General features: G+C 37.5%; 1 protein-coding gene across 14 annotated transcripts in view; it reads right to left on the minus strand.

Moving 5' to 3' along the window:
• The window catches only part of plekha6 (pleckstrin homology domain containing, family A member 6), a 99581-nt gene that overhangs the window by 11679 nt on the left and 67825 nt on the right, over positions 1-20077 (minus strand). For 8 of the 14 annotated variants that reach the window (XM_067431675.1, XM_067431674.1, XM_067431672.1 and 5 more), the window contains 7 exons: positions 7913-8109; positions 5845-6291; positions 3612-4110; positions 3144-3230; positions 2761-2814; positions 948-1028; positions 81-149 (listed from right to left, as the gene is read on the minus strand). In XM_067431675.1, the coding sequence (XP_067287776.1) occupies positions 81-149; positions 948-1028; positions 2761-2814; positions 3144-3230; positions 3612-4110; positions 5845-6291; positions 7913-8109 (1434 nt within the window). Of the gene's footprint in view, positions 1-80; positions 150-947; positions 1029-2760; positions 2815-3143; positions 3231-3611; positions 4111-5844; positions 6292-7912; positions 8110-9344; positions 9576-20077 lie in introns of those variants that run through there. The other 6 variants (XM_067431679.1, XM_067431682.1, XM_067431685.1 and 3 more) reach the window with 4 other exon arrangements.

Below are 20077 nucleotides of genomic sequence, written 5' to 3' on the forward strand. Positions count from 1 at the left end.
GTTATGCGAATGACAATGATTTATAAAGTTATAAATGTATGCGCTCAGAATTATGTCTTTGATCATACAAATCAGCTTACACTGGTTTCAATCTCATTAATCTTCAGTGTGGGATGTAGGTCACCGTACACATCATGGAATGGAGGCACCTATAACCAGAGAGAATAAATAGAAAGGGAAATATTAGTAAAAATTAGTCACTAATAGGGAAAATATTTTTCATATTTTGAATATGAAAAATAGTTAACATTTATGTATATATGTATATATGTATATATATATAAAATTATGCCAGCACAACAAAAACAAATCGTGATTAACCAATTTTACAGCACTTAATATTATTAATATTAATGATCAATTTAAATAAATACCAACACTTTTTAAATAAATAAATAAATGGGTTTTTTAGCCATTGCAACGTGCTGTTTGCATTATTCAGCAACAAAAACCATCCCAAAATGCAGTGTCAATGATAAGCCCCACTGTGTGAAGGCCATACACTGAACAATGGCTTTCTTGCTGGAAGATGTGAATGGATAAGACGCATAGACAGAGGACAACAGCAAGACGACACAATACACAATGACCACACAATAGAGGGTGTGATTTTGGGCAAACAAGCAGTGGAAATGGTGGGATTCTGATACATAAATAAAGCAAAAAAAAAGTCTGAAAACCAATGGAAAGCCAAAGAGAAACTGAAAATTGTGGCTTAACTTTTATAGCTGAACTTGAAAACTATCACTTAAACCTAAATCACTATCAAGACATCCAACATGCCACATCGACCAGGAAGCAAAGAGAGAGGCAGGCTCCATCACAGCCTCAGAACAGTCTCGTTTGAGCCTAACTTTGCCTGAAAGAGACTGAAATGAGGTTTGGTGCAGCAGGAATACGAGTTAGATCAGCAGCCTGCCTCTCTAGAGGACTCTTGACTCTCTTACTTGTGAGAATAGCTTTGTTCGAGGAGAGGAACGTTCAACCATTCTGGTGACCATGCTGATTAGGTGATCACCATCTGTCATCTAGGGCAGAACAAACCATCATTCATCTGGCTATAAGCCTGACTTTGAATATGGCCGACTATGATGGAACCCAACTTTTACTTCACAGTAGGTAGAGGAGTGAACGGGGCTAGTTGTCACATTTTTTTGGTACTCCAGTGAATATTCTCAAGTTGAGTTTATTTTATAATAAGTCTTTTTCTATATTAGGTAAACACTACCGTTTAGGTTGGTATATTTTTTTAAACAAGGCTCGTAAGCTCACTAAGGCTGCAGTCATTTGATTAAAAATCGATTAAAGATTTAAAAATGTTCTTTAGTTCCTCAACTATGTTTTCTTGGAGATTAATCAGTACTCAGCATAGCAAGAAACGCATTAATCGAAAAAACATTTAAGAAACATTTCTTATTTTTATCAATGTTGAAAGCATTAGGTGTGACAACATGCCTCAATAAAATTGTAGCATCCTTCCCCGACCTGACATTAAAAACGATAATTTCCAGAATTAACAAAAAAAATTAAGACAATTAAAAAGCACATAATAAAAACCAATGCTAGAGTAAACACATATTTGTATAGTTGAACTCTTGGCTTAGATATTACCCCATGACAACTTCCCAATGTAAAAACTAAGAAGCTATATATAGCAGCTGCTGCTGTGAACTTAACATGCAACTGTTATAAAATTAAAAAAATCCTTTCAGATCAGTGTGAGAACTGACACAGTGAGGATATAGGGAGGAGAAGACAGTGACAGTGGGAGGTGGTGCTTTACAAAATGTTTGAAAGGACCATGACTACATTTATGACATGGTTGTTTATGTTGTTTAGTGGGCATCCAAACATCAGTGAGTCTGTTCAGAACACTCCTTAAATGTGAATCCAACAATCCAAAGCTCTGTTTGAAAACATTAGTGAGCTTCCTCTGTCTACCGTATACAAACGCACCAACCAAATTAAGGCCCTGTCCCATATGGCTCCCTAAAAAATGGTGGTTTTTCTACGAGACTGCGGTGGAGCTCGCCTCAGTGCGGGCTTGGCAAATATACGCATCGAGGATGCATATCGACCGCAAAAGGGGTGCTCACGAGCACCCTTCTAAAACCTAAAATTTAAAATTGGTCTTATGGACTTAACAGTCACCCACACGTGGCAGCCACTGTAAGTCCACAAGACCGATAGTGCATTGGAAGTGGACAGGGCCCAAAATGCGAATTCACAGGTCTAAAACGCTCTACACGAGCATACATAATGATTGGCATGAACCACCCAAGAATGCATGAAAATCCTAAAACCTTCAAACCTTTGGTCAAAATGTTTATTTTAATTTAAATTTGGCATGGAAAAAAGGAAGCTGCGATAATCTTTTCTTCCCTATTGTGGCATATTAGAGAGAAACAGCTTTTTGTAGAACAAAAATGTAGGGTGGGACTTGATTTTGTCCGTTGGGAATTGATTGGATGGTTGTGGTTTGCTATTGCTGTGATCTCGTGTGTGTGACAGGTTGCCCTGCCCTCACACCAGTAAACACATCAGAAAAGAGATTTAGTTTGAAAGAGGAAGGGGAAGCTATTTTGACTAAAGATTTTAAGGGCACATGTATTTTAAAAAATGATGTGCGCACAGATAAATACGCAATATTTCATTAAAAAAAATGTTGCCTAGGTGGGTAGCTCACTTGGTTTTGGAACAGAGCTAACGTGTGCTGTCTGCATTGAAACTCGGTTGTGGTTGTTGGATAAAGCTTCCTACCTGCTGATCTAGGTACTCCAGGTTCCTCTGAAGCTGCACGTCTAAAATGTCCTCCTGATGTGTGCAGTGAAGCAGCAGCAAAGCCCAGTGTGTCAAACCCAGCAGCATACAGCACGCAAAAGCATCAGATGGAGAGACGGAGACCCAGATACAGGAGAGGACACACACATGCTGATCACAGCATCGCTAATCACAGCACAGTGTAGTGCATCACGCTCATACTCATAAGAACTGACAATTACACATGCTCTCAATTACAAGCTATTGCACATACAAATTATCAATCACATGATCACACAATTCACTGATTCACAATTGTCAAGGCTTTAATTGGCTTGTATCATGCAAAATGCATTCACAAATGCTTAAAAGTGTTGACTTACCATTTTACCGTGGAGCGAGGGGGATGCTGGGTAGTTATATTGGTACATCCCTTGGCTGTAGGAGCGACGATCACCAGGGAAATCATACTAAGACATGAATTAAATATGGTCATTTAATGTATATAATACTTAATGTACACTTTATTTAAAATAAATACTTTTATTCAGCAAGGATGCATTAAATTGATAAAAAGTGACAGAAAAAATAATAATAATACATAAATAATAAATAAATAAAATAAAATTATATATATATATATATATATATATATATATATATATATATATATATATATATATATATATATATATATATATATATATATATATATACACACATACACACAGTATATATATATACACACACACAGTATATATATATATGTAAAATGTAAATAATCATTCAGTGAGGTGCTCTGATTGTCATCCTCACTATGTGGATGCTTATTTGTTTGACAGGTGCTTTACCTTAGGCGAGCTCAGTGACCTCCGGAGTCCATATACAGAGGGATCAGCATAAATACCCTCCTCTCTTAGTCGGCCGGGTCCCCGATCAAACCTGACGCTGGGCGATCGGGCAGGTGAGGCGAAGCTGTGCGGAGAGTAGGGTCCTCCCGATGAGGAAGAAGGCGAGCGAGGGACTGACCGTGAGCGTGGCTGTATAGAAAGCCGTCTCATTGAGTTCTGTGCTGAGTCCAGCTGGGGGTAATAGGCAGGACCTTGGGGTCCCATCATCCACTGAGGGTCTCGAGTTTGACCGTATATGGGACCATCTCGTAATGACCGCCGTCTCTCTTCCACTGTCCAGCGAGGAGATGGTCGGTTGTACGCTGCCGACATGGAGCAGATGCTCTCGGGTCGGACACCGGGTGGGTAGAGGGGATATTCATCCATATACGGCGTTCCGCCGTACACGCCGTAATAGTCTGCTGGCATTCCGCGGTTCACTGTGTAGTACCTGGATGGACTGAGAAATACAGAGATTATAAATAATAAAAATGAGGATTTAAAGGGGTGATGAATCAACTGAGAAATCAACTTTCCCTTGAGCCTTTGATATATAAAAGGTCATGGTAATATAAGAAAATCCTCTACGTTTCAGAGCTGAAAACTTCCTTGTTAGTCAAAGAAACATTTTTATAGACACCACGCCCAGAAAACAAGGCTCTCAAATCAATGGCGTATTAGAAGGGTGAAATGCCGCCTCTATGTGAACGCTGCTTCGTTAGCCCCGCCCACAGACTCATGGAGCTTTATGTGATAGTATTGCATTGTTATAGATCGTATTGATTATGTGTACCTGACGTGTCTAACAGAGCATACCAGTACGCTGTCACAGGCTGGAGAATCCAGCCTTATTTGTTGGTTCATTCAGACTCCCAGGGCTCACAAAGCTTAACGCCCTGGGGCTATGTGTTTTCCAGATGGGCTACCAAAATGTAAGCATGTCAGCAGGCCGGTGAATCTTAAATAGTGAAATAACATTGATTTTTTGATCTCCGTTGTGTTTGAAGAGTGCGCACGTGTGTTTGTGTGTGTGTGTGTTTGTGGTTTGCGCTTATATCCACTGATTGGGAGGGCCAAGTAATAAAAAATAAATCAATATGGGTGGATGAAAGATAAATCATTGTGTTTGTTTGATAAAGACGTTTACAAGCCCAGTCAGAGAATTATTCCAGGCCACTTTCAAAACAATTCCTCCCTCATGTGAACTCATTCCTCATTTCCCCCTCGGGGGAGCTGAAGCTCATTTAATATGCAAATCTTATCCAATCCTAGATGTGGGCGTTTACTTCAAAGTCTCCAGTGCGGCACGACCCATCAAAACCCAGCGTTCAGGAGAGCACCTCAAAACCAGTGCAGAAAATAGCCTATTACTTATTATTTATGATGTTTTTGAATGTAAAAACCACACAAACATCATAAGTTGACCTCAGACAACAGTAAAAAAAAAATTTTTTTTTTAAAAAAGCCAGTTCATGACACCTTTAAATAAAAATAGTACAATACAGTTCTGAAGTTTGAGGTCAAAGTCTATTAGAATAACTGTCACTATCTTAATATATGCAATTTATTGTATATGTACGTATATGTAATTTTATTTAAAAATTTTAGCAGCATCAACATTACACCAGTGTATCATCACATGATCTTTCAGAAATCATTGTAATATTCTGATTTGGTTCTTTAGGAAACAGTTCTTATTATTATCAATGTTGAAAACTGCTTAATATGTTTATGGAAACATTGTGATATAGGCTTTTTTTAGGATTCTTTGATGAATAGACAGCTCAAAATTACAACATTTATTGGAAATATAAATATTTGGTAAAATAACAAAAGTACAATTTAATGCATTCTTTAATGCATCCTTGCTGAATGAAAGTATTATTATTATTTTTTTTTAAATCTTATTGACCTCAAACTTTTGAATAGTAGTGTAATAAAATACATTTTACACACTACTCCAAAAAGAACTTAAATTCATATACATTCTAATGTCTGCATTAACATTTGCATTATAATCAAAAATTCCTCTGAAAATATAAAAACTATAAAAGATCTAATAAAAAGAGATTGAAAGGAAAACAAACAGAAACTAAATCAAAATCATACATTGAAAATAAAAACTCACTTCAAATCTAAAACTATATTAAGAGAAGAAAAGGGGATGAGGTTATGAAACCACTCTAGACCTCACCTGCGGCCGTCGTCCTGAGGCACCATGGCCCGGCGCTGGTTAACCCACTGCTGCAGCTGCGTCATAGAGCTTTTCCTCTGGGCGAGCCTCTCTGGTGCCGTCCTGGGCACAAAGCCCCTCCGCATCACCACATTCTCCTCATGAGGCTCCCGCAAGTCCCTCACATTCTCTTGAGACTGGTACCTTGAACCATTGGGAGGGCCGTAGTTACCCCAACCGTTGGGGTGATGGGGTGCCATGCCTCCTTTCTCCCCCATCCTGCCATCTATATTAGGGGTCACTGGGGTGCTGGGTGTGGTGTCTCTGCTCTCTACTCCATTTGGCTCATGTTTGAGAGGCTCATAAAAGTCTGGCCTCTGCCCGTTGTTCTCCGCATGAGAGTTGGGCTCCAGTCGTTTGGCTACCATGTCAGTTTGATCTGCAGCAGGGATGGGCTCAGATTTATTTCTGCAGAACAGCAGGAGAGAGAAAGACAAAACATCTGTGAGACGCCGTCATAAAACAGAGTGATGCCTTTGATCTTTTTTTATGAAATGTTGTTTTATAAGGAGTGCACATGACTGTTTGTTCCAGTACTAAGGACGCACACTTGCATTCCGTCTCTGCTATTTTTTAGTTGTTGCTCTGTGTACACTTGCATCAGACATGTCTCTGGCTATTGCAATCTGCTTTTCTTTCTCCACAAGAATCATATTTTTAAAACTATGTCCAAACTCATATGACTTTTTATCTTCTGTGAAACCCAAAAAGTTGAAATCTTGAAGAATGTACTCTTTGTACTCTAAATGAAGATCCACAAAAGCAGCAGAAAAGTGTTATAAATGTAGTCTATATGACTTACTTTATATAAGTAGTGATTGATATCATCGATGATGATATATCAAAATGCATCTTAAAGGGCCATTTAATGCATTTTTGGAACTCAACAGTCCTCATTTACTTTATTGGAAAGAGTGGCTAGTGCATTTTTCAGCATTTCTTCTTTTGTGTTACACAGAAGAAAGAAAGTCATATTTTTAATAACTATTATAAACCAAATTTTCACACTGTCAAGCTGTTTTTAAAGGGTCATGAAACCCCAAAACACTTTTTTTGAGATGCAAACAGATATGTATGGGCTGCACATGATTGAAAACACTAAGGGTACTCATTAATGTGAAAAATATGTGAAAAATAGTTCTTTTTGCATTTTTAGCGCTTTTACCCCGATCTAGAATTACAAGTTTATCGCATTGCAAGCATGTTCGTGGGTGGGTCATGTTCTCTTATCACGTCTGCGCGTTGTTCATCTTGCCAAACAGAATACATATTTGGACAAATATAGTTTTTTTTTTATCATGTTTGCAAAATATTTCGTCATACAGAATAACATTTATTTTAATTTCTCACTGAATTATGCTGATTTGAAGAGCTGAATGACTTGCGATCTCTGCTGCACGCCACTTATGATCTCAGAGTTCTTTCATTCGCTACACTCATCCCTCATCTAATCGCACTGTTGTAAACAATGCCAACGTGAATCAAGAACATGTCTCAGAACTGCTGATGTTGGTACCGCTAATCTTAATGCGCTTAATGACACTCCCCTATTTATGCAAACCATTCCCTCTTTCCACACAATACCCATCCCACCTTTTCACATTCGATCACTCCCCTATTAAGAAGCCTTTTCAAATCGAAGGTGTGAAAAAACACAGCTGCAGCAGGGGGGTTTCATGACCCTTTAAATGCAGGACCACATTCTGTGTGAATCAGTATGTGTGTTTATGTGTGTGTGTGTGTGTGGTTGTGGTGGTGGTGGTGCTGGTGGTGGTGGGGGGGTATGTCCCCAGAATGTAATACAAAACCTGAGATCACCTACATTGTGGGGACCAGCCAGCAGTCCCCACAATGTAAATGGATTCATAAACATACTAAATTATGTTTTTTTGAAACAAAAATGAATGCAGAATGTTTCCTGTGATGGGTAGGTTTAGGGGCAGGGCCAGGGGCAGTGTGCAGTTTGTAGTGTAAAATCCATTACGCCTATAGCAAGTCCCCACAATTCACAAAAACACAACGTGTGTACCTGGGTGTGGCCAGGATGTGGACCCTGGCAGCCTCACTCATGACTTGGATCCACTCCTCTTGCTCCTTCTGGCTATCTGCACTGAAGTAGTATGTACGAGTTCCTGCGTGCTCAGCCTGCAAACAGAACGCAATAGTTCCCTTTAAATCCTCACTTTCCTCCTCCTCCTCCTCCTCTTCCTCGGTTTCACGCCACACCTGCAACAGAAAGAGAGAAAGGAAGAATATCATTGCGCTGTCCTACAGCCACACATTTCCAAAGGACTTAACTGCAAACCTGATACCACAGGAACAACAGATCATGCAAAAAAGGCCCAAACACAGCTCATGCAAAACAGTGCATTCATATTGGTCATTTGTAAATGAATGGATAAATAACAGCCTGCAAATGAAGGATATGGATATGGAATAAAATGTACCCCATGATTTACTCACCCATTTGCCATCCTAGGGGTATGTGACATTCTTCTTTCAGACGAATATAACTGGAGTTATATGAAAAAATATCCTGGCTAATCCAAGCAATATAATGGCAGTGAACGCCAGCCCAAAAAAAGTGTATCCAACCATTCTAAAAGTAATCCATATGGCTCCAGGAGGTTAATAAAGAGCTTCTGAAGTGAATTGACATAATATGTGGATATTTTTTCTTATGAAGCTGACACCGTGAAGCTGCTTTGAAACAATTAGCATTGTAAAAAGCACTATATAATTAAAGGTGACTTGACTTGACTTACATAAAACCATTGATCCACTTCATAAGGCACCCCACAAGCCGCATGGAGTACTTTTATAATGGCTGGATGGATGCACTTTTTTGGGCTGGCATTCACTGCCATTACAATGCTTAAATTAGCCAGGATTTTTTTTTATATATATATATAACTATGATTGTATTCATCTGAAAGAAGAATGTCATATACACCTGGGATAGCTTGACGGTAAGTCAATCATGGGGTATTTTTGGGAGAACTATCCCTTTAAATTTAAAAGAATAAATACAGCATTATTATTTCGAGTAATATTTGGCTTAATGCCTTTCAAAGCTGGACAGATGTGGGTAGGTGAGGTTGCAGTGCATGCAAACAAACAAAAAAATCAGTCATGCAACGACTTGGTACATTTTCACGTAAAGTCATATCCTCGAATTTAAGTGTGGAAAAATATATTGATATTTAATATGCAGCAGGACATGGGAGACAATAGTGCATAGGACATGCAGATCAGGCTCACAAATATACTAATTTAAGGCTGACAGGACAAAAAGCAGTTTATTCCAGTTTAATTAGACTGAAAATAGAAGTTTGACGATACATATAAAGCTTTGTCATCATTATCATTACTGTCAGCTCATGTATGCAATGCAAGTGGGAGAGTGTGATCTTGTCACTTGTCATGCAGTTATAGGAGCAAAAAGAGGTGTTCTGAAATACCTACTAAATGGGGCTCATCGACACAGTCAGGGGTCCTCAGAGATGGGGGAGGGTTGGGTATTGGGAACAGAGGAGAAAAGACTACATAAGGATGACTAGATCAAATATAAAATCAACTTTTGGAGCAGGTTACATGTGGGATAGATGTGGCCAGATGTATCGTAATGGAGTGGACATTAATATCCCGAAAGAGATTCATCACAAAACATTGGCTATACGAACACATCGAGGCACATTAACAGAATAACATAGAATAACATAAATTAGGCTGCACGGTTGAACTTGTCCAAAACACTGCAGTAGACAACTTCACCACATGGGGGCAATACAGAGTTAATTGTGGACAATGCATTCTGCAGCCATTCAAAGAAAATATTACTGAATAAATTGATTTAAAATGTAGTTCACAACTAAAACCAACAAAATGATGAAGCTATTATTTTTATATTACCTCAAAAGTACCATGAATCTGATGCTTTTGATTTAACTTATGCTTGTAGTTATTTAACTAATGTCTAGTCTCTGTAATTATTAAGGGACACATTTTTGTCAATTTACGATACAAAAATTCTGTAACACAACCTCAGATTTCTACAGAAGACATGACAGTTTGAGGAAACACACAGCAAGATCTGAATGGAGAGGGTGTGTTCACACTGGAAGCTACAATAATCTGACCATGAAAATATAATGATGTCATGCATCCTCTCTACCATTGCCAATCCCCTCGAGTAGTCTTGCTTAAAACAACCACATAAACTTTTAGTCATCCGAGGGTGTGTTAACTAATAGTTAACTGCTCCACATGACAGTTAGCTAATTGGCACTACACTGAATAAAGGTTGTCGATTCTCAAAAATTTTCATTGTATTAACTAAAAATTTTAATTTCAATGAACTCAGGCAACCAGGTAACTTAGTTTTTAAAGATTTTTTTTGCAGTGTAGAGCTCATTAGGGAACAAATTAGATGTACCTGATGAACAGGACTTGTACAAATACAAACAAAAACTATAGTCATATACTGTAGTGTAAAGATGGAAATGTGAAATGTCAAAACCAAGGGAGACCCTCTGAGCTGCATTATGGGGTCACAATGACCAATTAACCAGAATAACAAACCTGGGCTAAACTAAAGTAATCATTTATTTTCCTCTCATATTGTTCATTCTCTCAATAAGCTGTTGTGTACATGTTTCAAATTCTCTTGAAACCGAGACGTGGAGGAAGTGGAGTATCAAAACAAAGGTATGCCTTAAGTTCCGCTGTTCGGAGGTTGCTCAACCTTAGAAATCTGGCACAGAAACTAGTCATGCCGTCCTAAGTGTTTCGCTTACCTTTGTACCTGCCAAAAGATTGCCTGGTTTCCTTTTGACTGAACCTCTCCCTCAGGAAACCGTCAAACACTCCTGCACTATTGATTCATTTCAGGGCTTGGCAAATTCTGTGCTTACTGTTTGCATTTGATTTGACAGAGATGCCATTGTTCCTGTGTGTAGTTGGCCTTCGTTTAAACCTTTATTAAATATAACCAACTTTCTAGCACATCATTATGTAAGGAAAACTAGTGCAGGAGGTGTTTGGCAGTTTTTAAGTAGATAAAAGATATTTGACATTGTTTTGTGAGGACGCATGACAAGTGAACCATGTTAAACTGAAGTGACATGATTTATCTGTCACTAATTTGTCAAGTTGTCACTAATATGATGTTTCAAAGTGTAATATTATAATGTAAAGAGGTAACGTGAAGTTCATAGGTTTCCCAGATGCACAGAAAGCTATAATACGGATTTGAGTATATGGGACCACAAAACCAGTCATAAGTCGCAGATATATTTGTGGCAATATACATTATATGGTTCAATTTGTATGGTTTTTATTGCCAAAAATCATGAGGATATTAAGTAAAGATCATGTTCCATGAAGATATTTAGTATATTTCCTACCGTAAATATAGAAAAAAATGTATTACTTGTAATATGCATTACTAAGGACTTAATTTGGACAACTTTAAAAGCGATTTTCTCAATATTTAGATTTTTTTTTTTGCACCTTCAGATTCCAGATTTTCAAATATTGTTATATTTTGACAAACCATACATCACTGGAAAGCTTATTTATTCAGTTGTCTGAGGATGTATACGTCTCAATAAAAAAAGGTACCCTTATGACTGGTTTTGTGGTCCAGGGTAACAAAGGGCATTCAATGCGGTTTTGGACCGCATTGACTTTCATTGTATGTACAAAAAAGTTACATGTTCTTAAACATTATTATTATTTTATTTTTTTATTATGTATTATTTTATTTTCCACAGAAGCAAGAAGTAATACAGGTTTGAGATGACACAAGGGTTTGTAAATAATAACAGGACTATCGTATTAAATAAACCTGCCGTTCAGAAAGCTAAACAGGTATTTAGTGATGCTTCAGTGCTTGTGAATCACATCCTCAAAGGTGGGATGATATCAGTCCAAGTGCTTCCTGGAGACATATTTATGTTCTAAAGGAGACATTTGAGTTTACAGTGGCGTCACACGTCAGACTGATCTATCTTTACAGACCTGAGACCTCCTCTTAACTACCAGGTACTCGTCTACCCAAATAATCACAGGTACTGCCTTTTCTTCTTCACAAGAAAGAAGAACTTCCATCAAGACTATATTTAGTCAAAGCTTAATTATGTCCTAATTGAAAATGCTTGTCAACATTGGTCTGTGAAGAGAAATCTCTCACATAGTTCTCTCAGAAACATGAGAGCTCAATATCGTCTTCAGGTATTTCACAGGCTCAGTCAGACCACAGACAAGAACTAGCAGAAGATCAATTTTTATTCTAGCCAGCCTGAGGAAATAAGCCTACGCATTTGAAAATCGGAAAGTATGTATTAGTATCCTGATCTGTGTAGGATTTCATATTATAATGACGCCCTCTTTTGGTGCATTTGCTGATGCAAGTGAAGGCAATCCACCAGACCAGCAGATGATCTGATAAGAGCGACATTCATCTGACCCTTTCATTGCACATGAAAGAAGGTCAAGCTACGCGTCTTGTCGTAATTTGAGTGGGCTTTGTTGTCTCTCTCCGTGCCAAGAGCTCTCCGTCTCCTATGGCACTGGCAGAGAGGTGCGGGCTACATGAGCTACTATGATCCATCACAGAGTTGTGAAAGAGAGCCGAGTTTACACTGCAGACTCAATCGAATGTCCAAAAGAGTCAATTTATTGGTAATGCTAGATCATCGATTTCAATTGGCCACAATGAAAGGCACTGCAGGTTATTTCCTTTGAGTACAATATCCACTAAACATAGTTTCTCATCTCAGCTATGACCCACAGCGGAGCCATCACATCGTCATCACAACACAAATGTCGCTGAGTTTTAGCTAGGATTTCTTTCATGTTGTTCTGGTAAATCCTAGCCTGACAAGCCAGACCCACATCACTTGAGAAGTTGGGTCTGGGAACACACCGCTGGCGGGGCTCAATCCGAGGGCCGGGATAATTTCAAAGTCCCTCTACACGCAATACGATAGCGCTACAACCATCCAGAGCAACGAAGAAGGTGAAGCGGAGCTAGTTGATTGATTAAACTTTTATCCGATCTGCAAAACTCTAAACACATTTTTCTTTTTTTCTTTGTTTTTTTCTCAAAGAAAAGTTTAACTTCAAATCTTCCAAAGTCACGGCCAAAGCCGGTTCGAAAGACCGCTGTTCTCTAGCTTCAGCTCTCAGAAGCGCTGTTCTAAAAATTTCAAATTTTTCAAACCGAACCGTCACGTTGGAAAACTTTTACTTCACAACATTCCAAAACATAATATTGTACTTTTTACTGCACTCCGTTTCATATTGAATATTATTTAATACTTACAATAAAAATGTAGTGCTGTATACTTTTACTCAAGTAAAAGTAATTACAATTTTAGTTTAGAACAAGTAAGAAAGTATTATATGTTTAATATAATTAAGAATTAAAGATAAATAAAAAAAACTTTTATTTATGAAATGTAGTGCAGTAAAAAGTATGACATTATATATTATGCTTTGGAATGTAGTGAAGTCAAAGTTTTCCAAAGAAAACACTGATAAAGTATATTCTTGAAAAATGTTCTCTTCCTCTGCATCGCTTTAGGTCTTACATGCCCACACACACTTACATTTGTGTATATTATGTGTGCGGACACTTGGATAAAATTTGTGGACAAAATTGTCCACAGAAGTACACTAAATCTGACAAAATTTAGAGTTAGGGCCCGATCACACCAAGAACGATAGGATAACTATATAGATAACTATACCATCCATAACAACAGACAGTAATGTTCTGTTTGTTTTAAACACACACTGCAGTGATGTTGACTGTTTCTTTTAAATGTACAATACTGTCTGTATCTTACAATAATATACAGTACATCTCATCATCTGAATAGTGATCTATAGCATCTCGAAGAGAATAGAATAAAATAAAATGCAAAATAGAATGAAATAGAATAGGATATGATAAATAATAAAAATGAAACAACATAAAATAATACAATAAAATGAAAAACAACATAGCGTAAAATAAACTAAAAATAAGACACATTACATAATGAAACAAAATTAATTATAAAGTAACAAAATAAATAAAACAATAAATAAACCAACTCAAACATACAAACTAAAAATTATATATTATATATATATATATATTAGGGGTGTAACGATACGCGTATTCGTATTGAACCGTTCGGTACGAGGCTTTCGGTTCGGTACGCGGTACGCATTATGTACCGAACGGTTCTTGAACTAATTAATTAGATTTGGAAAATAAAAAAGTGTGTGAAATATAATAATATGCGTTCAACAAGGTAGCCCAATAACCAAAACGACATAACAGGCAATGCCCCTGACACCGCCAAAGTGAAAGAAAGAAAAAAAACACCAAATATGTTTTAGGCTGCTCAGTCAGGTGCTCGCTTACTCAGTAGGCTACGCGCTGAATGCTCGTGGCAAAATGGCTATTGCGTTTAAAAAAATAGAACTAGAAGATCCTCCAATAACCAACAGGTCTGGTGTTTGGGTGAACTTTGGAATATTTGTAAGCTATGATGGTGTTGGCAAGATTGATGGATTAAAAAACAACGCTCTGTCGCATTTGCTGATGGTAACGTTACAGCAGCGGGAATAATTCATGTCATGTCAATCAACTCATTTATGCCGACAACAAGACGATAAACAGGAGAAACAGCCACAAACTATCCCACAAACTATCCCCGCAGCATTTAGACAGACATTTCCAACTTATTCAAATGGAAAAAGACATCACCGCGGCGAGTGGTCATTTATAGCCGCGGATATGAGACCTAACGCCCGTTTCACACATACTCCGTCTGCAGTGCGTGTGCGGTGCGTATTTTTTCCCGTACCCATGTTAACGGATTACAGAATTCACACTGCACGCGGATGCTGTCCGTCAGTCCGTTCCAGGTGCGTTGCGTCTGCAGCAGTCCACGGATCGTTTTCGTACCGAGTCTATTTTTTGCTGCGCTGCGTTGCTGCATTAAAGTGATAAAACATTGTTCGCATTAAAATAAACATGTACTGACGCGAAAATCTAGTAATTTCACCACAGATGCATATCATTTAAAATATACTCTTGTTTCAAAGTCAACACATGGCTTTTTTTTTCTCAAGTAAAGCAACAAAATGACACCTTACCTGGCATTTAGCTAGGTAAAAAAAGTGCCATAATGGATAGCACTCGTACTTTCTTGGATGTGAAAAGCAAAGTTCTTTTTGACCTGCAGGATTTCTTTTAAAAGGGTGTAAAAACGAAAGAAAAGACGAGAGTCGGCTGTTTTTGAATAGACTATTGTAAGTTTCTAATTTAAAATGTTTGTGATTTAAGGCTATAAACTATGTTTAAATATTTTGCCACTTGTGTGAGCTAAATCTAAAGTATATAATTAGAATAAATGAATTTAATAAAATGTTGTTTAAATGTAGTAGGCTACGTAACCTGACTTATATTAAAGAGTAAACAAAGAGAATTGGAATTCTGACGAGGCATGTTCAGTAATAACTTTTGGATTTTAAATAAAAAATAATGAATCAATGCTGTGTTTGTGGAATGCAACAGCGGATCATTTGCGGACTGCAAACGCAGCATATGTGAAAGCACTACAGGGTGTGGGGGGGCTCCTGCAACGCACACGCAACGCAACACGCACCGCTAATGTAAAGAGCTAATGTCTTATTCCTGTAACTACATAGAAGATGGGAAAAGTATAGCGCCATCATTGTTCAATGTAAAAAAAAAAAAAAAAAAAATCATACTTTGTTAGTTTTAATAAAAGAATAATAAAAAAGGTAATTTATCTGCCAATTTTTTCTTTTTGCTGTATCTAAAACATACTGAACCGTACCGAACCGAACCGTGACACCGGTGTATCGTATCGAACCGAACCGTGAATTTTGTGAACCGTTACACCCCTAATACATATATATATATATATATATATATATATATACATATATATATATATATATATATATATATATATACATATATATATATATATATATATATATATATATATATATATATATATATATATATATATATATATATATATATATATATATATATATATATATATATATATATATCCATATATATATATCCATCAGAAAAGCTCAGAGAGCGGGCAGTTCACCTGCCTACACAAATTACAGCAGGTGCTGATTCGCGGAGCAGCTCAATATGAAAACAAAGGAGCAGGGCAATTTTGTGCCTTATTTTTTTGGAGTCCCCGATGGAAGAGGAAGCAGACAGTCAAGGCTCAGCAGACATGGAAATGACAGCTCTCTGCTTTCCTGTCTCCCTGCTTCTGTCATTCTGCCCGTCTCGCTCTCTTTTTCTGAGCCTCTGACACAAGTAGTTGTGTACCCTCAGTCATGCAGAGCTAGACTGAACTCTCTTGTTTTTGATCCGTATGATCCGTATGTTTGCTGATCCTGGAGTCCAGGGGGCAGGGACATGTAGACATGCTGAGTAGACAAACATGCTCTCAGAAAACTATGACACCAAATAGGGTTGTCAAAATATCAAAATATAGAATATTTTTAAGTAATGTAGCCTTTCAGGTATTTTGCAATGAAGTTAGCAGCCCTTTAAAGGTGGGGAAAAGTGCTTTCTGGTAACCTTTGTTGTTATTTCAAATCAACAAAACAAACATACCCCTACCCCCAAAAGGGTCTAATATTTAATGATTCAAAAGGGTCTAATATTTAATGATCTAAATATTCAACCATAATCTTATACAGGTCGAATGTTCAATGAAAAAGTCACCCCTTCCATCACAAAAACACAAACCGTTCTGATGAACAACTCGATAGTACACAGTCATGACAGTCCAACTAAAGACATATTACAATTATGACAAGATTAGAGTTATAGCAATCACAAAAACACAATCTGTTCTCATGAACAACTCGATTACACAAGCACGACAGTCCAGCTAACGACATATTACAATTATGACCGGATAAGGGTTATATAGATCATGTAAAGAGGAAACAAACATATATTGAGTATAGTATCTTACTTGTTGGACACATTTTGTGAGCTGACGCTTGAAACAGACAGTGAGGAGATTTAGATGCTCCATACGGTTGTGGAAATGAACAGGTCTTTATCATCGCTGAAGTGAGTGACAATGCGATCGCAAAAGGACAAACAAGCTAATATTAAGTTAAAAAGATTATAATAATCTACCATACTGTGAATACACAGCAACGCAGCTGTGCGAAGGCAAACGGCTGAAAAAAAATGCACATGCCACATTGGGGCAAGGTTAGAGCCACAGCTGCAGTGTGATGCTCTCCAAGTTGACAAAGCAGTTAACAGCACGAGCTCAAACAACAGCACAAATATGGGGGAGAACAGCAAAATGAATGATTGCAGCAACCTTTAATGACTAGGCGTCACACAGGGCTGTATGGCTCCTTGTGTGTGTGTTCTGTCTACCACAGTACTTTACAAACATGCACACACACTCTGGATGGCATGTGTCTGTTCTGAACGCTCTGATGTTTACTTCATACACAGCAAACAGACCGAGTCCACATGTCTGATAAGAGAGAGACACCTCAGCCCTGCATGCTAGGACACGGTAACCAGCTGAGGGCTGCTGAGAAGAACAAAATGAACCCAGGACAGACAACACCGACTGCAGAGACAGGTGAGAATGAGAGGTATGATCCAAATTGCTCTTAAAATAGCTATTACAGATTGGCTGCAAACTCTGTTTTCATGGTCCACCCTACTATAGGGAAATATGTCTATCATGAATCCATTACAAGCTACATGAAAGCTGTCTGGCTGTATATTTGCATCCCACATGCATTGGTTCAGCCGCTGATGACTTTTCCCTCCAGGAAAGATTTCTCAGCACAAAGTCTGATGGCGTGAGTTGGTAGACTCACCTCCTGATCTTTCATGTTTCTGCTGTTCATCCCTCAGAGAAAAGATGAATCTTGGGCTAAAAATGTTCCAACCACACAGCAGTTACACAACAAGCCTCATTAATATTGCAACGGCTCTATACTGGGACATAAGAATGAAAGGAGTGAAAGAAAAATAACCAAAGAGAACAGTAACAAACACATTTTCACATTTATATAGCCATTAAAAATAAATGTAGCTGAGAAAGAATTGATATTACTCTTGCAGACAAAAGCATTAAAGTGTCACCCAAAAAAATAAAGAAAATTGTCATCAGTTAATAATCCCTTGTGTCGTTCCAAAACTGTAAGACTAACTTTGAAACTCAAGTGAAGATATTTTAAATTAAATTTGAGATATTTCTGACCCTCCATTGACTGTCCACGCAACAACTTTGTTCATAAAGAGATTGTAAAACAAAATCTATATGAATTGAGTGGTCCAGTTTAAAGTTTTTCATTCATATAATGAACTAACTGAAGTGAGGCTTTTATTCACATTGATCGACATTGATCAGCAACTTAAACAAACCTTATTGGTTCCTGCGGAAGCTCAAACGTGCCGCGTAACTTGAGAATGAACCTCATTGGTTCTCGCACGTCAAGCGAACATGCTTGAGCTTCCGTTTACTACAACTGATGTGCGAGTTGAAGAATGTTTAAATGTGGCAAAAAATTCAAATTCTGTTCATCATATGGATTCTCTTCTAAACAGCTCAATTAATATGGATTAGCTATAAACTGTCAAAGTGGTAGATGCATAGCTGTCAATGAAGGGACAGAAATCTCGTGAAGATGAACAAAAGTCTAACACTTTGGAATGACACGAGGGTGAGTAAATGACAGAATTTTCCTTTTCGTGTGAACTAGCGCATTAAACATATAAAAAAATGGGTGAATTATTTTAAAGTTAAAACTTAAAAAAACATACTTTAATGAAAAATATGCTTCACTTTTAGACAGTAGTGGAATTGCTGTATTTATGGATAGATCAGATAGAACAAATGTATATTTCTTTATCAAATTTCTTTTAATTATTCTCTGTACCAAATTAACATTAAATCAACAGCTTTATTCACACCAAGGACAATATCTATAACTATAAAGTTTTAATAATGGTTTAATTCTATGAGAATAGTCCACACTGCAGCTATAATGATAACGACAGAGGAACAATATTGTTAGGATATATATTTTTACAGGTGATAAACAATAAAAGCACAGACAGCCAGTTGCTGCATCCAAAATCACATACTCTCTTAAATAGGTATATATTAAGTAAGTAATTACTTCATTTAAAAAGACTGTTAATGCAGACACACTACATTGGAGTCTACCAACATCTGCTGTGTTGCTTCACTGCTATTCATAAAACCCTCTCCTGTGGCCTCATGGGATAGTAAAGTGTCCATCATATGCACACTTCAGAATCTCGCTGGAAGTAGAAGGGGTTCCAGGTACTTTTTCCCTACTCGTTTTTTTAATGTGCATTTGGACATACATACTGTTTTTAACCTACTATATAGTAGGAAAGCATGTGATTTCGGATGCAGCCATGTAAAATCCACATACCTTTAAGGAGCGCTAGCATTTAAAAGAAACAGTCAACATCACTGCAGTGTGTGTTTAAAACAAACAGAGCATTACTGTCTGTTTGTTATGGATGGTATAGTTATCTATATAGTTATCCTATCGTTCTTGGTGTGATCGGGCCCTAACTCTAAATTTTGTCAGATTTAATGTACTTCTGGGGACAATTTTGTCCACACATTTTATCCAAGTGTCCACACACATAATATACACATATATAAGTGTGTGTGGGCATATAAGACCTAAAGCGATGCAGAGCAAGAGAGTAATAGACTCTCCTATGTGAAACTGAAGAATATCCTGTGCCCAGAGGCCAAACAGCAGTTTTGATCATTGCAGACAGGAGAAGAATGTCATAAAAGAATTGCAACACTTGCAGGAGAACAGTCTGACTAGAAAGACCCTGGGCAAGATGCACCGCATCGGACATGTTTCAGGTTCTTTTGTGAAGGCAACATGATACATGTAACCATTCACTGTCACAGAGCACGATGAAGAATGGTTGATTAAACACACCTTTCCTTTATCTCTCTTTCTCACACACACGATAAACACACACATATATGCCAAAAACATTTCAATATTTCCAGGTTAATTAACACCAAGCTAGGTTCAAAACATGCATACATATATTTTTAGAGACATAGTGTGACATATATGA

The sequence above is a fragment of the Pseudorasbora parva genome, chromosome 22, assembly GCF_024679245.1.
Source record: "Pseudorasbora parva isolate DD20220531a chromosome 22, ASM2467924v1, whole genome shotgun sequence".
NCBI lineage: Eukaryota > Metazoa > Chordata > Actinopteri > Cypriniformes > Gobionidae > Pseudorasbora > Pseudorasbora parva.